Source organism: Gorilla gorilla, chromosome 19 (genome assembly GCF_029281585.2).
Source record: "Gorilla gorilla gorilla isolate KB3781 chromosome 19, NHGRI_mGorGor1-v2.1_pri, whole genome shotgun sequence".
Taxonomy (NCBI): Eukaryota; Metazoa; Chordata; class Mammalia; order Primates; family Hominidae; genus Gorilla; species Gorilla gorilla.
The window spans coordinates 94,227,019-94,245,879 of NC_073243.2; the positions used below are offsets into that span (position 1 = coordinate 94,227,019).

At 41.9% G+C, this 18,861-nt stretch overlaps 1 protein-coding gene across 1 annotated transcript; it reads left to right on the plus strand.

Moving 5' to 3' along the window:
- Positions 1–733: 733 nt before the first annotated feature.
- LOC115931259 (histone H3.Y) lies at positions 734–1,798 on the plus strand. Its single transcript, XM_055366902.2, has 2 exons — positions 734–947; positions 1,040–1,798. The coding sequence occupies exon 2, from the start codon at positions 1,128–1,130 to the stop codon at positions 1,536–1,538; it is 411 nt and encodes a 136-aa protein (XP_055222877.1). The 5' UTR covers positions 734–947; positions 1,040–1,127; the 3' UTR covers positions 1,539–1,798.
- The last annotated feature ends 17,063 nt before the right edge of the window (positions 1,799–18,861 follow it).

The window sequence follows — 18,861 nt, forward strand, 5'->3', positions numbered from 1 at the left end:
CAATTTATCCATGGAACCTGAAACCACAGGTACCCCTACAAATATTGAAATAACAAAATATATTCAATGTTTTCTTAGCTCTGCTGTGACCGCGGGTCAGCAGGTCAGTGAGGTCAAAGCTGGCTTCTCAGGACCTCGTGGCATTCCCATCATGGGCAACGGCAGGATAGCTCAGCTCAGGTGTCCCTTCCACCTTCATAGGGGAAAAGGAGCTTGAGGGGGCTGAGGGGGAGCATCAGCGACAGTCACATGTGATTCTTTTCTCAGGAAAGCTTTGGCTTATCCGGAGCCAAACCTGCTGGAGGCTACCAGAAGATTTTCACGAGTGTCACTTTTGGGGAGAAAATGTCAGAGGAGAATCCCTGACAGAGAAGTGACCATTTCAAATTTTTCAAATTTCCATACCCCCCGCCCACCCCGCTCCCGGAACACTTCATTCTCAAAGGAACTGATAAAACCTCATGATCTCATGCATTGGTGTTTTGAAGCAGATGTGCAAGTTGGCTAACTTTCGACTTTATTAAAAAAAAAATTTTCACTGTCAATATTTCCATGATGATGGAGAAATGTAAACTTTCAGATTCTCTTTCACACCTAGAACTTTAGGTGACCCACCCACCTACCATCCTCCCACAAGGCGCACTCCAGAAGGTTCGTTCTCCATTGGGTGTGTGCAGAACCCGGGGACTTGATTGGGTTTTCACAGCCCTGATTAGGTTGAGGATCTAGTGAAGCAGGAAGTACAAGGGAAGGTAGCTGGGTGGGTCTAATCCAATCATCTGAGCTCCTTATAAGAGGCAGGGCTTTACTGAGACCACAGAGATCTCCAGTCAGAAACAGACTGCCTGCGAGGGAGATTCCTGGCTGCTGCTGGGTAGACCAAGGAAACCCAAGACCTTCCGGGAAGACTAAGCAGCCCGGCCACCGACCCACAGACCTGAGAGCTGGTAAGTGTGGGGCTGGGTTGGCAGGGGTTACGTGTGTGGGAGAGTCACGCGCATGGATCTCAACTCACAGGCTCTCTGAATCCTGTCCACAGCACCACTGCCCTCGCTCTCTGACGCCAGTACTGCCTGCAGCCGGCCAGGCTCAGCCCAAGGACAGGGGAGAGGCTAAGGCCCCGCGACATGGCGCGCACCAAGCAGACCGCCCGCAAAGCCACCGCCTGGCAGGCCCCCAGGAAGCCCCTGGCCACCAAAGCCGCCGGAAAATGGGCGCCGCCTACAGGAGGGATCAAGAAGCCTCACCGCTACAAGCCTGGCACCCTGGCGCTGCGGGAAATCAGAAAGTACCAGAAGTCCACGCAGCTGCTCCTGCGCAAGCTGCCCTTCCAGCGCCTGGTGCGCGAGATCGCCCAGGCCATCAGCCCGGACCTGCGCTTCCAGAGTGCGGCCATTGGCGCCCTGCAGGAGGCCAGCGAGGCCTACCTGGTGCAGCTCTTTGAAGACACCAACCTGTGTGCCATCCATGCCAGGCGCGTCACAATTATGCCCAGAGACATGCAGCTGGCCCGCCGCCTCCGCGGAGAGGGTCCTTAAGAGCCCAAAGGTAGCTAAGCATAGGATTGGGAGTGGAAACAGGCAGAAATCAGGTCTTGGTGGTGTTTCTGTGTGCTTTTGTTTGTTAATGTCTAATCTACCTTGAGGGTCATAAGGCACTAGTGTCAGGTGGGAATGTTTCAGTGAGCGAGTTTCAGCACTTCAGCTCTACATCAATTTTCAAGAAACCTGTTCATTTTCACTGGACTATGCCTGTGTTTAGACTACTTCAAACCAAATAAATCTCTTCCTGATGGCAACTCAGTGATGTTTGTTTAACTTGATCAGTAGATGAGATCCACACTTCGACTTTTCCTGTATGCAGCTCTGTGTTTGCAATGTTCCCTGTGTCGTGGGCTGTTTCTACTAGTTTGCTATGAACACACATTCAACTCCACTTTCTAAAATACGAATAGACTGTATCCACAAGTCACTTCACATTATGGGAGGCAGTGTGGGTGTGTTCGTGAGTAGGAAAGGGAAAGAGGCAGCCTTTAGAAGTCTGATACCGTCCATCTCTGGCAGTTCAGCGTCCTAGAATATGGTCGCATCCATGGCCATGACTGGAGTGACCCAGGTCTTCGTAGGGGAGGTAGTAGAAGAGGCCTTGGAAGTGTATGAGGCGTGGGGAGACACGCCCCCGCTGCAGCCCAACCATTTGAGGCAGGCTGTCTGCAAGTTCAAGTTTAAGGGCCACTTTTTTTTATTATTATTATTAAATTTTTTTATTATTTTATTTTATTTTTTTGAGACGGAGTCTCACTGTCGCCCAGGCTGGATGGAGTGCAGTGGAGCTATCTCAGCTCACTGCAAGCTCCGCCTCCCGGGTTCACGCCATTCTCCCGCCTCAGGCTCCTGAGTAGCTGGGACTACAGGCGCCCGCCACCATGCACAGCTAATTTTTGTATTTTTAGTAAAGACAGGGTTTCACCATGTTAGCCAAGATGATCTCAATCTCCTGACCTCGTGATCTGCCCACCTTGGCTTCCCAAAGTGCTGGGATTACAGGCGTGAGCCACCATGCTCAACCAATTTTTTTCTTTTTTTGAGATGGACTCTCTCTCTGTCGCCAGGCTGGAGTGCGGTGGCGCGATCTCGGCTCACTGCAATCTCCGACTCCCTGGTTCAAGCGATTCTCCTGCCTCAGCCTCCCGAGTAGCTGGGACTACAGCCACGCGCCACCATGCACAGCTAATTTTTGTACTTTTAGTAGAGACGGGGTTTCACCATGTTGGCCAAGATGGTCTCGATCTCCTGACATCGGGATCTGCCTACCTCGGCCTCCCAAAGTACTGGGATTACAGAGGGCCACATTTTTAACAAGTACCAAAAAATCATGTGATTTTAGACTCAAGGCCAGAAAAGAAACCCTGGGGGGAAATGTACTTGTTCCATGTTCCCTATGACAGAAGACTTTGTGTGCCAGAGCTTCAGTGTCTCAATCTACCCTGAATTTACCCACAATTTTAATATCTTCCTCAAACTCTTAAATTGGCCACACCTGGATGAAGGAAGCAACCTATTTCATTATCACTTTGACTAAATATTTGGATCGTTTCTGACATCTGAGTTTTTTCTACATCTTCCTATTTGGAAGAATAAACTTGTATGGGCCTTTGCACCATCTGGACAGCAAACTGCTTTGAAAGAGAAACCACTTCCAAGAGACTATGGTGATTTCACATTGAAGACAGAAGTTGCTCTGCCTTAGGACTTTGCTTTTTCTGGGTTTTATTTTCTTATCATGATCAGTTACTAGTTCATATTTTCTGTTGAATTTTTTTAAAGGCATTATTGATGAGATTATGGCTTTCTCACAAAAATTATTACTTTGGTGAAAGTGGATTGAAATTAACAGAACTTAAATTTTTCAATGCTTTTCAAGCACAAGAATTGAACATGGCATGGTAGGTGAGGGAGTAGGAGGTAGATTTTGACAAACACGATTTTTTCAATTTAGATGATTTCAAACGTTTTGTTCCTATCCAAACTACAGAAAATTTTAATGACTTGTCAATTCAAAGGTCATTACAAAAAAAAAAAATTTGAAGCTAAATCACAATGTAATTTTTGAATTATGATCTCAAAAAATTTGAATAACTGGATGGCATTGCTGTGACAAAACAAGGTTTTTCAGCTCTTTCATCTTTAAAAACAAAAACCTGATGCGGAATCATCTCGTTTTACCAAACACTAGTATGCTCCCTTGAATATGTGCCTAAGAAAAACGAATTAAAAACAAAAAAACTTCATCTACCTCATTAATAGGTTCATATAAAAGAAAATATTTTCTTATAAAATAGACTGCTAGATATTCCTATACTCGGCACTAACTCAAAATTATATGATGTGTCTCTCCAATATTCATGATAGTTATTAAACTATTATAAAGATCTGACTCCATTCATTTTGTGAGAGCATGGCCCCCTTCTCCGCCATATATGAAAGTTACCACTCTACTTTGTATCCTTCTTCATAGAAAACATAACACCATCAAATTATGATTTAAACTTGTCTAATTGGGGTACAACAGTTTGTTTCGTTGTACTTTTGAAGATCAGACCCTAGATACTACACACTTGGAAACAGTGCAGCTAGATTGTTTAAACTTTATTTGGGCACAGACTAAGTACTTTTGGCGGGCAAAGGCAGGCAGGGCGGATGTTAAGGTTATTCCAGAGTGATCCTAAATTATTGAAAATAACTGTGAAGTTGTAGGCCATATGCGGTGGGTCACACCTGTAATCCCAGCACTTTGAGAGGCGAGGCGGGTGGATCTCTTGAAGTCAGGGGTTCAAGACCAGCTTAGCCAACATGGTGAAACTCCATCTCTACTAAAAATACAAAAATTAGCCAGTGTGGTGGCACATGCCTGTAACCCCAGCTACTCTGGAGGCTGAGGCAGGAGAATTGTTTGAACCTGGAAGGCAGAGGTTGCAGTGAACCAAGATCATGCCACTGTATGCCAGCCTGGGCAACCGAGCAAGTCTCCATCAAAAAAAAAAAAAAGAAAAAAAGAAAGGAGGGAAGGAAGGGGAGGGGAGAGGAAGGGAGGGGGAGGGGAGAGGAAGGGAGGGGGAGGGGAGAGGAAGGGAGGGGGAGGGGAGGGAAGGGGAGGGGAAGGGAAGGGAAGGGAAAAAGGAATGAAAGAAAGAAGGAAAGACAGAAGAAAGGAAAGAAAGAAAGAAAGAGAAAGAAAGAAAAGAAAGAAAGAAAGAAAAAGAAAGAAAGAAAGAAAGAAAGAAAGAAAGAAAGAAAGAAAGAAAGAAAGAAAGAAAAGAAAGAAAGAGAAGCTGTGAAGTGCAGTCCCTTCATTTGTTAGTCATCTCCTCACTACCTCACCAGTTCCAACCAGAGGCCACATTTTTCTAGGCAGTCTCCAAATGCACATTATGAGATAGACTTTAATAATGGCAGTGAAGCTCCAGGAAAACTTACATTGTTATTAACATGTAATACAACCAGCCATGAAAGCTGTCAAAGATTTTTCCTGGAAAGATATCACTTTCTACACATTTTCTTCTTGAGAACTGTGGCTATACGATATTACATATTGAGAAGATTTAGAATGTGTAGGGGCACTGAACCTTCTCAGAGAATCCATTTTTCCTCTTTGAAAAAACAACACTGTGTTTCTGCTCCTGAACTGACCTGACCTCTGAGACCTTGATGGGATCTTGTTTCTGTCTTCAGCAGTTCAGCTTTACTCAGACCACGAAAAGCATTGAGTTCTACGTGGGGGCCAGAAAAACATTCTAACCTTGTGTGTCCAATCACTACTCTCACTGCTATCTGTAGATTTTTGTCCCACCTCAGGTTGCTTGGGCAAGGTTCTCTTTACTTCTAGTGTCCAGAGAACACTAGGCCTGCCACATCTGCCAGAACACAGCTTCCAAGACTTCCCAGTGCCATGGAAAAAGGAATGAGCTGAGAGCAGTATAAAGCCTGGGTGATATTGAGACCCTTGGATCTTACTTACTTTGGTTGCTCAAGCACTTTAATTTCTGAGAGAGCCCTCCCAACTCCATGAGTTCTTCCAAGAATCTGTACCCTCCATATCCCTCCCTTAGACCCAGTAGTCTAACTTGTTATATGCCTTTACAAGGAAGTTGGTAAAATAAAATGAAAGCTATGTAATGTCAAAATATGGTGGTGTGAAACAGAATTTCCCCATCCTTGTTAAAGTTTAAAAGTTTCTGTAATACTCACCCAATCAGAGATAGGTTCTATGTACCATAAGTACCATTTTAAGAGCAAAAGCTAAGTTTAAAAATAAATAAAGTAACAGTTTTGAGGGGGTCCATTTGGCTTCAGGAAAAAATAATTGATGTTACTCTCTGTTCAATATTAGAACTGAACTGGAAGGGGTTTTAGATACTTTTTGCTCATATTATGTGATTTAGGGGGCACAGGGCAAAGGTAAACAGGCTGAACTAGCACCGTCAATATCTGCGAGTTGTGCTGGGAATGTTCACAATGATTTGATAATAAATCTCAGGTCTTTATTTTATGATGGAAAAGTCTTCTTTGCCATAATAAAGGTAAAGTAGAGTATGTACAAGGAGACTATGGGATAACTTTATAACTCCTGATGAACCTACTTTGTTCCATATCTCAATAATTTATTTTTTATGTTGCTGTACTCAGGTTCGATTCTATGAGCAGATTGCCTCTAGAAAGCATAAAATCAAGAATACTCTGTAACAGTGTTTTAAACTAAATTTGGGTGCCTATAGAAGCACTGGTAATAATACCACGTGAATCAAACCTGCAGGATCAATAGGCTGTCTCTATATGTGTCTTTTAAACTGTGGATGATCATTACAAATGGGTGTTCACAGACAGGTGGTTTTTGGAATCTGTTTCTCTCTCTCTAGTCTTATAAGATTCTCCTATACTATGTTAATATACTATGTTAATTTCCAATAATGTAGACAATCAACTTGCTGACATAAAGCAAAGTAGGGAGGAATACCTATGAGAACAGTCAAATAAGAGAAAATAATGCTTTGTGATTTTGTTTTTATTTCCTCAGGTTGGAAACAGTTCAATGATGACCCAAAAAAATCCATAAAAGTATTTAAAATACATACAAGGACAACAATTGCAGTGCTCCTGCTCAGACACAGCCTTCAGGGCACAAGAACACAAGAGAAAAGTCTCTGCAGGCTTCATTTATTGATACCAGACATAATCATAAAAGCTAAGACACAGCAACTCCAGGCTTCAGTATAAAACCATACAAGTCCCCTGGAAGAGATTTCCCTCTCTGAAAGCATCTCCCTGCCCACAAAAAACTCAAGGCCCATGTACCCATCTTCTTCCAACTAGGCAAACACAGAAAAATGCCTCTATATGCCCTAGGAAGCCTAAATATTTAGTCAAAGTGATTATGAAACAAGCCACTGTCTTCATCTAGGGAAGGCCAATGTCAGAGTTTGAGAAAGACATTAAAGTCGTGGGTAAATCCAGGGTGGACTGAGATGCAGAAGCTCCAGCAAACACAGTCCTGTCATTGGAAGATGAATGCAATACTTATTCCTGCACAAACAGACCTTTCCCTCTGGCCTTGGGCCTAAAATAACATATTTTTTTTTTGTAGTTGCTGTTGGGGAAGAGGCCCTTGGGCTTTAACCTGCGAACGGCCTCCCTTAAATGCTTGGGCTGCAGCGGGGGCGTTTCTCCCCCATCTCACACATGTCCAGGGCCTCTTCCACCACCTCTCCAACAAAGACCTTGGCTATTCCAGCCATGGCAATGGCCGCGTTCTCAGACACCGATCTGCCAGTGATGGACGGCATCAGAGCTGCAATGCGTGCTTTTGGGAAAGCTGACCGGCGACACACTTTGTAGCGGGACAGCTGCTCCTCAGACATGGCAGACAGCAGGGTTGTCATCCTCTGAGCCTCCTCTGCATCCATGGTGGGCTTCCCCTCCTTCTTTCCTTTGGTATCTGTTTTCCATTTTTTGGCTGCAGGAGGAAGTGAGGCTGAGGTTTCTTTGTCACCTGCTCTGAGAACCAAGATGTCCTGACTCCTGAGCTCACCTTCCTAATCCCTGGGTTCTTCCAAGTTCCCATCTAGGTCCTCAGGGATTCCATCCTTGTTGCTGCCCTTCAGAACTCGGGGCATGGTGAACATCTCAGCAGACACACCTGTTTGTCTGCCTGTCACCATGGGCGAGATGCAGATCTAGTCCACGGCAGCGCTGTAGAGGCAGAAGTTCCAGCTAAGGTGGTTTGATTATGGATCTGCAATGAGAACCTTTCAAAGATTTTAGCTACTGTGTTTCTTCTGAGCCATAGTTCAGCCACAACTAGGCACGGCTCCCTGCCTCCCCCTCCCCCATACAAAAATACACACTGGTTTTTCTGACTTCCACAATGTGAAGAAACTTGTGTATGGAGAGTATATTAGTTTTAGATCAATGCATAATAAATTCTTACTCCTAGAGGTGTCACTCAGGTGTGGGCTGTGGGGATCTCTGGATCTGCACAGCCACTGCTGGGGACTCTCGAGTGGGGAAAAATTTCTCTCTGCCTGGAGATCTCTGTGATCTTAGGGAGGTTCAGTTCCTTATAAAGAGCTCAGATGATTGGATCAGGCCCAGCACTTAATGTCCATTGGTTCAGGGTATCCCTAATCTAATCAGGGATTTGTGGGCTAATCAATTCATGATTCCGCCCACACTCAAGGGATGGTCAGATGCAGGGTGTGTCTCCAAGGGGCAGGAAATGTGTGGGGCATTTAAGAATTCTGTGTGCCTCACAGAATCTCAAAGTTTACATTTCACAACAATCAAGAAAACATTTACAGTAAAAATTACATATTTTATGAAGTTGCACATTAGACAACTTAAATGTCAGAGCAAAGAAACCCCAGGGTTGTAAGGCACTAGTGTCAAGTGGATGTGTCTCAGTGAGTGAGTTTCAGAAGTTTACATCAATTGTTAAGAAATCGGTTCATTTTCACATAGTCCATTTCACTGGACTATGCCTACATTTAGACTACTTCAAACCAAATAAATTTCTTCTTGATGGCAACTCAATGTTTGTTACACTTGAACAAAACAGTAGGTGAGATCCACACTTTGACTTTTGCTATATGCAGCTATGTGTTTTCAAAGTTCACTGTTTCCTAGGCTGTTCCTGCTAATTGGCTATGAACCTACATTCAACTCTACTTCTGAAATGTGAATAGAGTCTCTATCCAAAAGTCACATCACATTAAAGGAGGAAGAAAACCCAGTGTGGGTCTGTTCGTGGGTGGAAAAGGGAGAGAGGCACACTTTAGAAGTCTGATGAAGTCCATCGCTGGCAGGTGGATGCCCTAGAATGAGGTAATGGCTGGGATGACCCAGATTTTGATCAGCAAGGTGGTAGGGAAGGCTGTGGACATGTGTGCGATGTGGGGAGACATACTGCCACTGCAATCCAAGCATTGGAGGGAGGCCTTTAGCAGGCAACAGCCCAGGGGCCACTTCCCAAACACTGAGTACAAAAAAAAATCATCTCCCTCTGGACCTCAGCTTAGATAGAAAGGCCTGAGCTTAAAGAAGAAATTACTCATCCAAGTCTTTCTATGATAGGATCCTCTGTGGGCTGGAGCTTCAGTATCTCAGCCCATCTTGGATTTACCCATGATTTAACATCTTTCTTAAGTCTTGGAAGATGGAGGTTGCAGTGAGCCAAGATGGCGACACTGCCCTCCCACCAGGCTAAGAGAACAAGACTCTGTCTAAAAAAAAATAACAATTATCATCATCATATTTGGATCTCTGAGGTCCATGAATGGGCAGGCATTGTTCTGGGTCTTCCTAGTTGAGGGAAGAAAGGTGCACGGCCCTTGAACATCCTGTGGATAGGGAGCTGTTTCAGAGAGAAAAAAGAAACCCTTTTAAGAGAATATGGTGGAATTTTTAGCTCCAGAACAACTGCAAGAATAAACCAGGAATCCCGAGAGGACCCACAGACCCTCTAAAGGAAGTGGACTGCTCCTGCAGGACCTGGAGACACCCCAGATACTGTGCTGGTATCCACAGCTGAGAGACCTATAGATGGTTCACATCACAGGACTTTGTGCAGAAAACTTCCAGTACCAGCCTGAAACCTGGTAGACTTCCTGGGTGGCTAGATCCAGAAGAGAGATAGCAATCAATGCAGCTTGGCTCACAGGAAGCCACATCCATAGGAAAAGGAGGAGAGTACTACATCAAGGGAACACCCTGTGGGACAAAATAATCTGAACAACAGCCTTCAACCCTATACGTTACCTCTGGCAGAGCCTACCCAGATGAGAAGGGACCAAAAAACTAACTCTGGCAATATGACAAAACAAGGCTCTTTAACACCCCCAAAAAATCACACTAGCTCACCAGCAATGGATCCAAACCAAGAAGAAATCCCTGACCTACCTGAAAAAGATTCAGAAGTTTAGTTATTAAGCTAATCAGCGAGGGACCAGAGAAAGACAAAGCCCAATGCAAGGAAATCCAAAAAGTGATACCAGCAGTGAGGGGAGAAATATTCAAGGGAATAGATAGCATACAGAAAAACAATCAAAACTTCAGGAAACATTGGACAAACTTATAGAAATGCAAAATGCTCTGGAAAGTCTCAGCGATAGAATTGAACAAGTAAAAGAAAGAAATTCAGAGCTTGAAGACAAGGTCTTTGAATTAACCCAATCCAGCCGTGGGTCAAAAACGAAATCAAGATGAAAATTAAAACATTCTTTGAACTGAATGACAAAAATAAAACAACCTATCAAAACCTCTGGGATACAGCAAAGGTGGTGCTAAGAGGAAAGTTCATAGCCCTAAACACCTACATCAAAGACTGAAAGAGCACAAACTTACATTCTAATGTCACACCTCAAGGAACTAGAGAAAGAAGAAGAAGCTAAACTCAAACCCAGAAGAAGAAAGGAAATAACCAAGATCAGAGCAGAACTAAATGAAATTGAAACAAAAAAAATACAAAAGATAATTGAAATAAAAAGCTGGTTCTTTGAAAAGATAAATAAAATTGATAAACTTATTAACAAGATTAATCAAGAAAAGAAGAGAGAAAATACAAATAACCTCATTAAGAAACAAAACAGGAGGTATTACAACTGACACCACTGAAATACAAAAGATCATTCAAGGCTACTATGAACACCTTTACTCACATAAACTAGAAATCCTAGAAGAAATGTATACATTCCTGGAAAAAATACAACCCTCCTAGCTTGAATCAGGAAGAATTAGATGCCCTGAACAGACTAATAACAAGCAGCAAGATTTAAATGGTAATTTAAAAATTACCAAAAAAAAGTCCAGGACCAGATGGATTCACAGCAGAATTCTACCAGACATTCAAAAAAGAATTGGTACCAATCCTTTTTACAGTATTCCACAAGATAAAGAGGGAACCCTCCCTAATTCCTTCTATGAAGCTTGTATCACCCTAATACCATACCAGGAAAGGACATAACCAAAAAAGAAAACTACAGACTGATATCCCTGGTGAACATAGATGCTAAAATCCTTAACAAAATATTAGCTAACCAAATCCATAAACATATCAAAAAGATAATCCACCATGATCAAATGAGTTTCATACCAGGGATGCAGAGATGGTTTAACATGCACAAGTCAATAAATGTGATACACCACATAAACAGAATTAAAAACAAAAAATCACATGATCATCTCAATAGATGCAGAAAAAGCATTTGACAAAATTCACCATCGCTTTATGATTAAAACTGTCAGCAAAATCAGCATACAAGGGACACACTTCAATGTAATAAAAGACATTTATGACAAGCCAACAGCCAACATAATACTGAATGAGGAAAAGTTGAAAGCATTCCCTCTGAGAACTGGAACAAGAAAAGGATGCCCACTCTTACCACTCGTCTTCAACATAGTACTGGAAGTCCTAGCCAGAGCAATCAGTCAAGAGAAAGAAATAAAGGGCATCCAAATTGGTAAACAGGAAGTCACACTGTCACTGTTTGCAGGTGATATGATCATTTACCTCGAAAACCCTAAAGACTCCTTCAGAAAGCTCCTAGAACTAATAAAATAATTCAGCAAAGTTTCCAGATACAAGATTAATGTACACAAATCAGCAGCTCTTCTATACACCAACAGCAACCAAGCAGAGAATCAAATCAATAACAACCCCTTTTACAATAGCTGCAAAAAATTAAATACTCAGGAATATACCTAAACAAGGAAGTGAAAGACCTCTACAAGGAAAACTACAGAACACTACTGAAAGAAATCATAAATGACACAAACAAATGGAAACACAATCTATGCTCATGGATGGATAGAATATTGTGAAAATGACCATACTGCCAAAAGCAATCTACAAATTCAATGCAATCCCCATCAAAATACCACCATCATTATTTATAGAATTAGAAAAACTAATTCTAAAAGTCGTATGGAACCAAAAAAGAGCCCACATAGCCAAAGCAAGACTAAGCAAAAAGAACAAATTTGGAGGCATCACACTACCTGATTTGTAACTATACAATAAGGCAATAGTCACCAAAACAGCATGGTACTGGTATAAAAATAGGCTCATAGACAATGGAACAGAATAGAAAACCCAGAAATAAACCCAAATACTTACAGCCAACTGATCTTCAACAAAGCAAACAAAAATATAAAGTGGGGAAAGGACACCCTTTTCAACAAATGGTGCTGAGATAATTGGCTAGTCAGATGTAGGAGAATGAAACCGAATCCTCATCCTCATCTTTTTTTTTATTTTTTTTTGTTTTTTGTTGTTATTTGTTTTGTTGTTGTTGTTGTTGTTGTTATTTTTGAGATGGAGTCTCGCTCTGTCACCCAGGCTGGAGTGCAGTGGCATATCTCGGCTCACTGCAAGCTCCACCTCTCAGGTTCACGCCATTCTCCTGCCTCAGCCTCCCAAGTAGCTGGGACTACAGGCGCCTGCCACCACACCTGGCTAATTTTTTGTATTTTTAGTAAAGAGGGGTTTCACCATGCTAGCCAAGATGGTCTCGATCTCCTGACCTTGTGATCCGCCTGCCTCGGCCTCCCAAAGTGCGGGGATTACAGGCATAAGCGACCGCGCCCAGCTGGATCCTTATCTTATACGTGAGGATCCTCACCTTATACAAAAATCAACTCAAGATGGATAAGGACTTAAATCTAAGACCTGAATCTATAAAAATTCTAGAAGATAACATTGGAAAAACCCTTCTAGGCATTAGCTTAGGCAAGAATTTCATGACCAAGAACCCAAAAGCAAATACAATGAAAACAAAGATAACCTAGTTGGGACTTAATTAAACTAATTTTTTTGCCAGCAAAAGGAACAGTCAGCAGAGTAAACAGACAACCCACAGAGTGGGAGAAAATCTTCACAATCTATACAATTTGACAAACAACTAACATCCAGAATCTACAATAAACTCAGAAAAATCAGTAACAAAAAAACAAACAATACCATCAAAAAGTGGGCTAAGGATATGAATAAACAATTCTCAAAAGAAGATATTCAAATGGACAACAAACATATGAAAAAATGATCGACATCATTAATAATGAGAGAAATGCAAATCAAAACCACAATGTGATACCACCTTACTCCTGCAAGAATGGTCATAATCAGAAAATCAAAAAACAGTAGATGTTGGCGTGGATGTAGTCATCAGGAAACACTTCTACACCACTGGTGGGAATGTAGACTAGTACAGCCACTATGGAAAACAGTGTGGAGATTCCTTAAAGAACTAAAAGTAGAACTACCATTTGATCCAGCAATCCTGCTACTGGGTATCTACTCAGAGGAAAAGAAGCCATTATATGAAAAAGGTATTTGCACACACATGTTTATAGCAGCACAATTCGCAATTGCAAAATCGTGGAACCAATCGAAATGTCCATCATTCAACAAGTGGATAAAGAAACTGTGGTATATACATATGATGGAATACCACTCAGCCATAAAAAAGAATGAATTAACAGCATTTGCAGCAACCTGGATGAGATTGGAGACTAGTATTCTAAGTGAAGTAACTCAGGAATGGAAAATCAAATATTGTATGTTCTCACTGAAATGTGGGAGCTAAACTATGAGGACACAAAGGCATAAGAATGATACAATGGATTTTGGGGACTTGAGGGGAAGGGTGGGAGGAAGGCAAGGGATAAAAGACTATAAATAGGGTGCAGCATATACTGCTCAGGTAATGGGTGCACCGAAAACTCACAGATCACCACTAAAGAACCTACTCATGTAACCAAATACCACCTGTACTCCAATAACCTACGGGAAAAAAAATTTTTTAAAGAGACTATTGTGCATTCACACTGAATCCTGAAGTTGCTATGACCTACAACGTTTTTTCTCCTACGTGATTTTTAGGAGATAAAGAAAAAGTCTTCCCTTACAATACTGTATCCTGAATGCCCTGGGCTTTCTAAGAGCACTGGAATAGTTGCCCTTGTAAACATTTAATATTTTTCCATAACTTTACCTAGGGAATCAATAAACTGTTTTCCAGCTTGCAAACATAAAAATGAAACTAAAAGCCACTTTTTCCTATAAAATTATTTTTTCACTTTTCTCCCAAGACTATTTCATGTCAGGGAGCGATCTTTGAGGATGTTAGGAGGGTAACACACTCTAGGAGCAGCATGGAAAACTAGACAGAGAAACACGGACCTCGGAAACCCTGTCCAATCTCTGCATTAATTTCCATGCCTTCACCTCCAAAGAATTTGTCCCAGTGTAACCTATGTTTATGGCTAAAATAACATATTGATCTCTATTCTGTGCTTCACTAAAACAAAAATATATACAATAATAATGTATTTTTATACTAAATAATATTGTATTTTTACTTTATTTTCAAATTATTGTACCAAAATAACAGAAGTTAAAAATAAAATGTCCTCTCACTGTGGAATTGGAGCATTAAACATTTTGTGTAATTGAACCTTATTTGCAATTATACTGACATGTAATTGATCAAATACCCTGAATATAAGACAAATGGTAACAAATGTAAAAAACTAAAAATGTAAAGAATCAATATCTATTTGGACATCTCACTGAGTGGTGATGTCACAGGGCAAACTGTAGAGAAAATAAAACGATTTATGCTTTCCTATCTTGAAAGTATGCTATCAAGTTGTAGGAACCAAAACGGCATAACACTTGCACAAAAACAGACTCCTAAGCCACTGGAACAGAGCAGAGAACCCAGAAATCAATCCATACACGTACAGCCAACTGATTGTTTACAAAGGTGCAAACAACACACGACAAAAGGACAGTCTCTTCCATCAATGCTGATAGGAAAACTAGGTATCTACATGAAGAAAAACAAAATTAGACTCTCATCTTTCACTATACACAAGAATAGACCATAATATATTAAAAACTTCAAACTGTGAACCTATAGAAGAAAACAGGGAACATCCTCCCTGCCATTGGTAAAGCCAATTATTTTTGGACTATGACCCAAAAGCACAGACAACAAAAGGGAAAACAGACATGTGGCTCGCATCCAACTGAACAAGAAAAATCTGCACAGCAAAGGAAAAAATCAACATCATGAAGAGACAAAATCATAATGGAGAAAATATTTGCAAACCCTACGTTATATAAGGGATTAATTACTGTCCAAAATATACTAGGAATACAAACGACTCAATAGCAAGAAACACCACAATTTAAAGACTGGGCAAAGAATCTAAATAATAGACATTTCTGAAAATAAGATATACAAGTGCCCAACATATATATATATGTATATATATAAACATCATATATATGTTAATATTATAAACATCATATGTATGTTGATATATATAAACATCATATATATGTTGATATATATATAAGCATCATATATGTTGATATATATATAAACATCATATATATGTTGATATATATAAACATCATATATCTGTTGATATATATATATCAACATCACTAATCATCAGCAAAACACAAATTGAAACTGAAATAATGCATCACTTCACACTCATTAGAATGGTTATGATCAAAAAGCCAAAGAATGACACTTGTTGATGCGAATGTGAAGGAAAAGGAAACCCTTGCACTATTCCTGGGAACATAAATTAGGACAGCCATTAAAGAAAACATTACAGACATTTCTCCAGAAAGTGAAAAAATAGAGCTATCATATGATCCAGCAGTCTCACACTGCTAGGTATATATCCAAAGGAAATGAAATCATTTTATTGAAAAGATATCTGCACTCCCACATTGATTGCAGCACTATTTACAATAGATAAGATGTGGAATTTACCTAAATGTCCAAAGTGGAAGACAGGATGAGGAAAAAATTATGTATATATGAGAGATATATTATTTATATATATGACATATATTATATATCATATGTAATATATATATCATATATTATATATATATAAGGGAATACTATGCAGCCTTAAAGAAGAAGGGAATCTTGTCATTTATGACACATGAGTGCACCTGGAGAGCACCATGCTAAGTGAAATAAGCCAGGCAGAGGAATATAAATACTATATGATCTCAATGGTATGTGCAGTCTCACAAAGTTAATCTACTAGATGTCAAAAAGAAGAATGGTGGTTGTCAGGGGATGGGGTGGCTGTGGGTGCATGATTTGAGAAGATGTTTGTCAAAACACACAACATTTCAGTTACACAGGGGAAAAAATCTCAAGAAGCATTGTACAACATGGTAACTTAGTTAACAATAGATCCTATTCTTGAAAAATGCTAAAAGCATGGATGTGCAGTGTTCTCACCAGTACAGTACATATGTGAGGTCATATGGCTCTCAGTTACCTAGACTTAGACATCAGGCAATGTGTACATAATTTAAAACATCACTTTGTACATAAGAAATAGGTACAATGAGATGAGTTTATTTAAATATGAATAAATAAATCAACAGTTGAGTGGTTGCAAGGGATGGAAGGTGAAGGAGCAGTGAAGAGACAAGACACCGTGGATTTGGACGGAAGTGAAACTGCTCCACAAGACTCTTCCTTGGGACACAATACTGGTAGATACATGTAATTATGCCTTTACTTGAATCAATAGAATGTACAACACACAAGTGAATCCTAAGGAGAGCAATGGTCTTGGAGTCAGAATAATGACTAGGGCAGAAAGCTGATAGTGTAAGTGGCTAGAGGATATAGGGGACCTCTGTTTCTTCTGCCCAATTTTGCCATAAACCTAAAGTTTTTCTATGATATGATGTGACAGGCACATGTGACCATTTTATCAAAAAGACTTTTATCAAAAAGACTTCAGCTTTCTCCCCAAGGCAGACTTTCATGAATGTCACTTTTGGGGAGAAAAATGTCCCTGGGGGCGTCCCTGATAGAGGAGTGACCATTTCGGTTTTCCATCTTTCCCTCCCTGTTTCACCTCATCCTCAGAGAACCTGAGAGACACCTCATGGTGGCACCCAGTGGAGTTCTGCAGCAGTCATGAAAGTCATCGAACGTGTGACTTTATTCAAATGTTGTTTTCATTGTAACTATTTCCATGATGATCATGAGATGTAAACTTTCAGAATCACTTTCGCACCCAGATTCCAGCTAACTCACAGCTACCATCCCTCTCATGAGGCACAATCCAGAGGTTCCTCCCTCCGTTGGGTGTATGCAGAACCCAAGGACTTGATTAGGTTTTCACAACCCTGATGAGGTTGAGGGTCTAGTGAAGCAGTGAGAACAACGGAAGGTAGCTGGGTGTGTCTAATGCAATCATCTGAGCCCCTTATAAGAGGCTGCACTTGGCTGAGACCACAGAGATTTTCAGCCAGTGCCAGACAGCTTGGAAGGGAGATTCCTGGCTGCTGCTGTGTAGACCTTGGAAGCCCGAAACCCACCGGGGAGAAGGAGCAGTGGGGCCTCTGACCTGCAGACCTGGGAGCTGGTAAGTCCATGGCTGGGTTGGAAAGGGCTAAGCGTGTGGGTGCATCTTCTTCATGGATCTCAACTCATAGGCTCTCTCAATCCTCTCCATAGCCCCACTGCCCTCGCTCTCTGACGCTAGGGCAGCCTGCAGCTGACCAGGCTCAGCCCAAGGAGAGGGGAGAGCCTGCAGCTGAATCCTGTCCACAGCCCCACCGTCATTGCTGTCAGGTACCAGCGCTGCCTCCTGTTCACCAGGCTCAGCCCAAGGACACAGGAAAGGCCGTGACCCACACCATGGCGCACACCAAGCCCACCGTCCGCAAAGCCACCCTCTGCCCCCCAAGGAAGACCCTGGCCACCAAGGCCGCTGGCAAGAGGGCGCTGCTCACAGGAGCCATCAAGAAGCCTCAGCGCTACAGGCCTGGCACACTGGCGCTGCGCAAAATCAGAAAGTACCAGCAGAGGTCCACACAGCCGCTCCTGTGCAAGTTGCCCTTCCAGCTCCTGGTGCGCGAGATCGCCCAGGCCATCAACCCGGACCTGCGCTTCCAGATCGCTGCCATTGGTGCTCTCAGGGTACCAGCGAGGCCTACCTGGTGCGCCTCTTTGAAGACGCCAACCCATGTGCCATCCATGCCAGGCGTGTCACAGTTATGCCCAGAGACATGCAGCTGGCCCATCGCCTCCGTGGAGAGCCCACACTCCTGGCAAACACTGCACTTTAGACGGCTTCGTTTCCGTTTGATTGTGTTTTTACTCTTCTCTGCATTCATCCTGGATCTGATATTAGCATTTTTCTTCACTTTTGGTTTTATTTCCCTCACGGGGTCCAAAAGTAGCCCTGCATATGATTGGGAGTAACAACAGAGGCAGATATAACGGGTATGACTGTTACTGTTTTCTTTTGTTTGTAAACTTTCCATCTACATTGAGGGTCTAATGCATTCATGTCAACTGGGAATTTCTCACTGAACGCCTTTCAACAGTTCAAATCAAGAACAATTGTGACAAATTTGTTCATTAATATTATTGAAAACCAAATAAATTTCTTATTGGTGGCAAATAGATAATATCTTCTGCATTTGATCAAACAGCAGATGAGATCCACACTTTGACTTTTCCTATATGCGGCTCCACGTTCTCAATGTTCCCTGTCTCCTGGGCTGTTCCTGCTACTTTGCTATAACATACATTCAACTCTACTTCCTGAAAGTTGAATAGACTCTCTATCCAGAAGTCACTTCACATTACAGGAGGCAGGAAAACCAGTGTGTGTTTGTGGGTGGGAAAGGGAGACAGGCACCCGTTACAAGTTCAGTTCAGTCCATCAGCTCCAGGTCAGTGTCCTAGAACCTGATCACAGTCGTGGCCTTGGCTGAAATGACCCAGGTCTTGGCCGGGGA

Coding starts and splice junctions, on each gene's coding strand:
- LOC115931259 (XM_055366902.2), top strand. CDS start 1,128: ATGGCGCGCACCAAGCAGACCGCCCGCAAAGCCACCGCCTGGCAGGCC.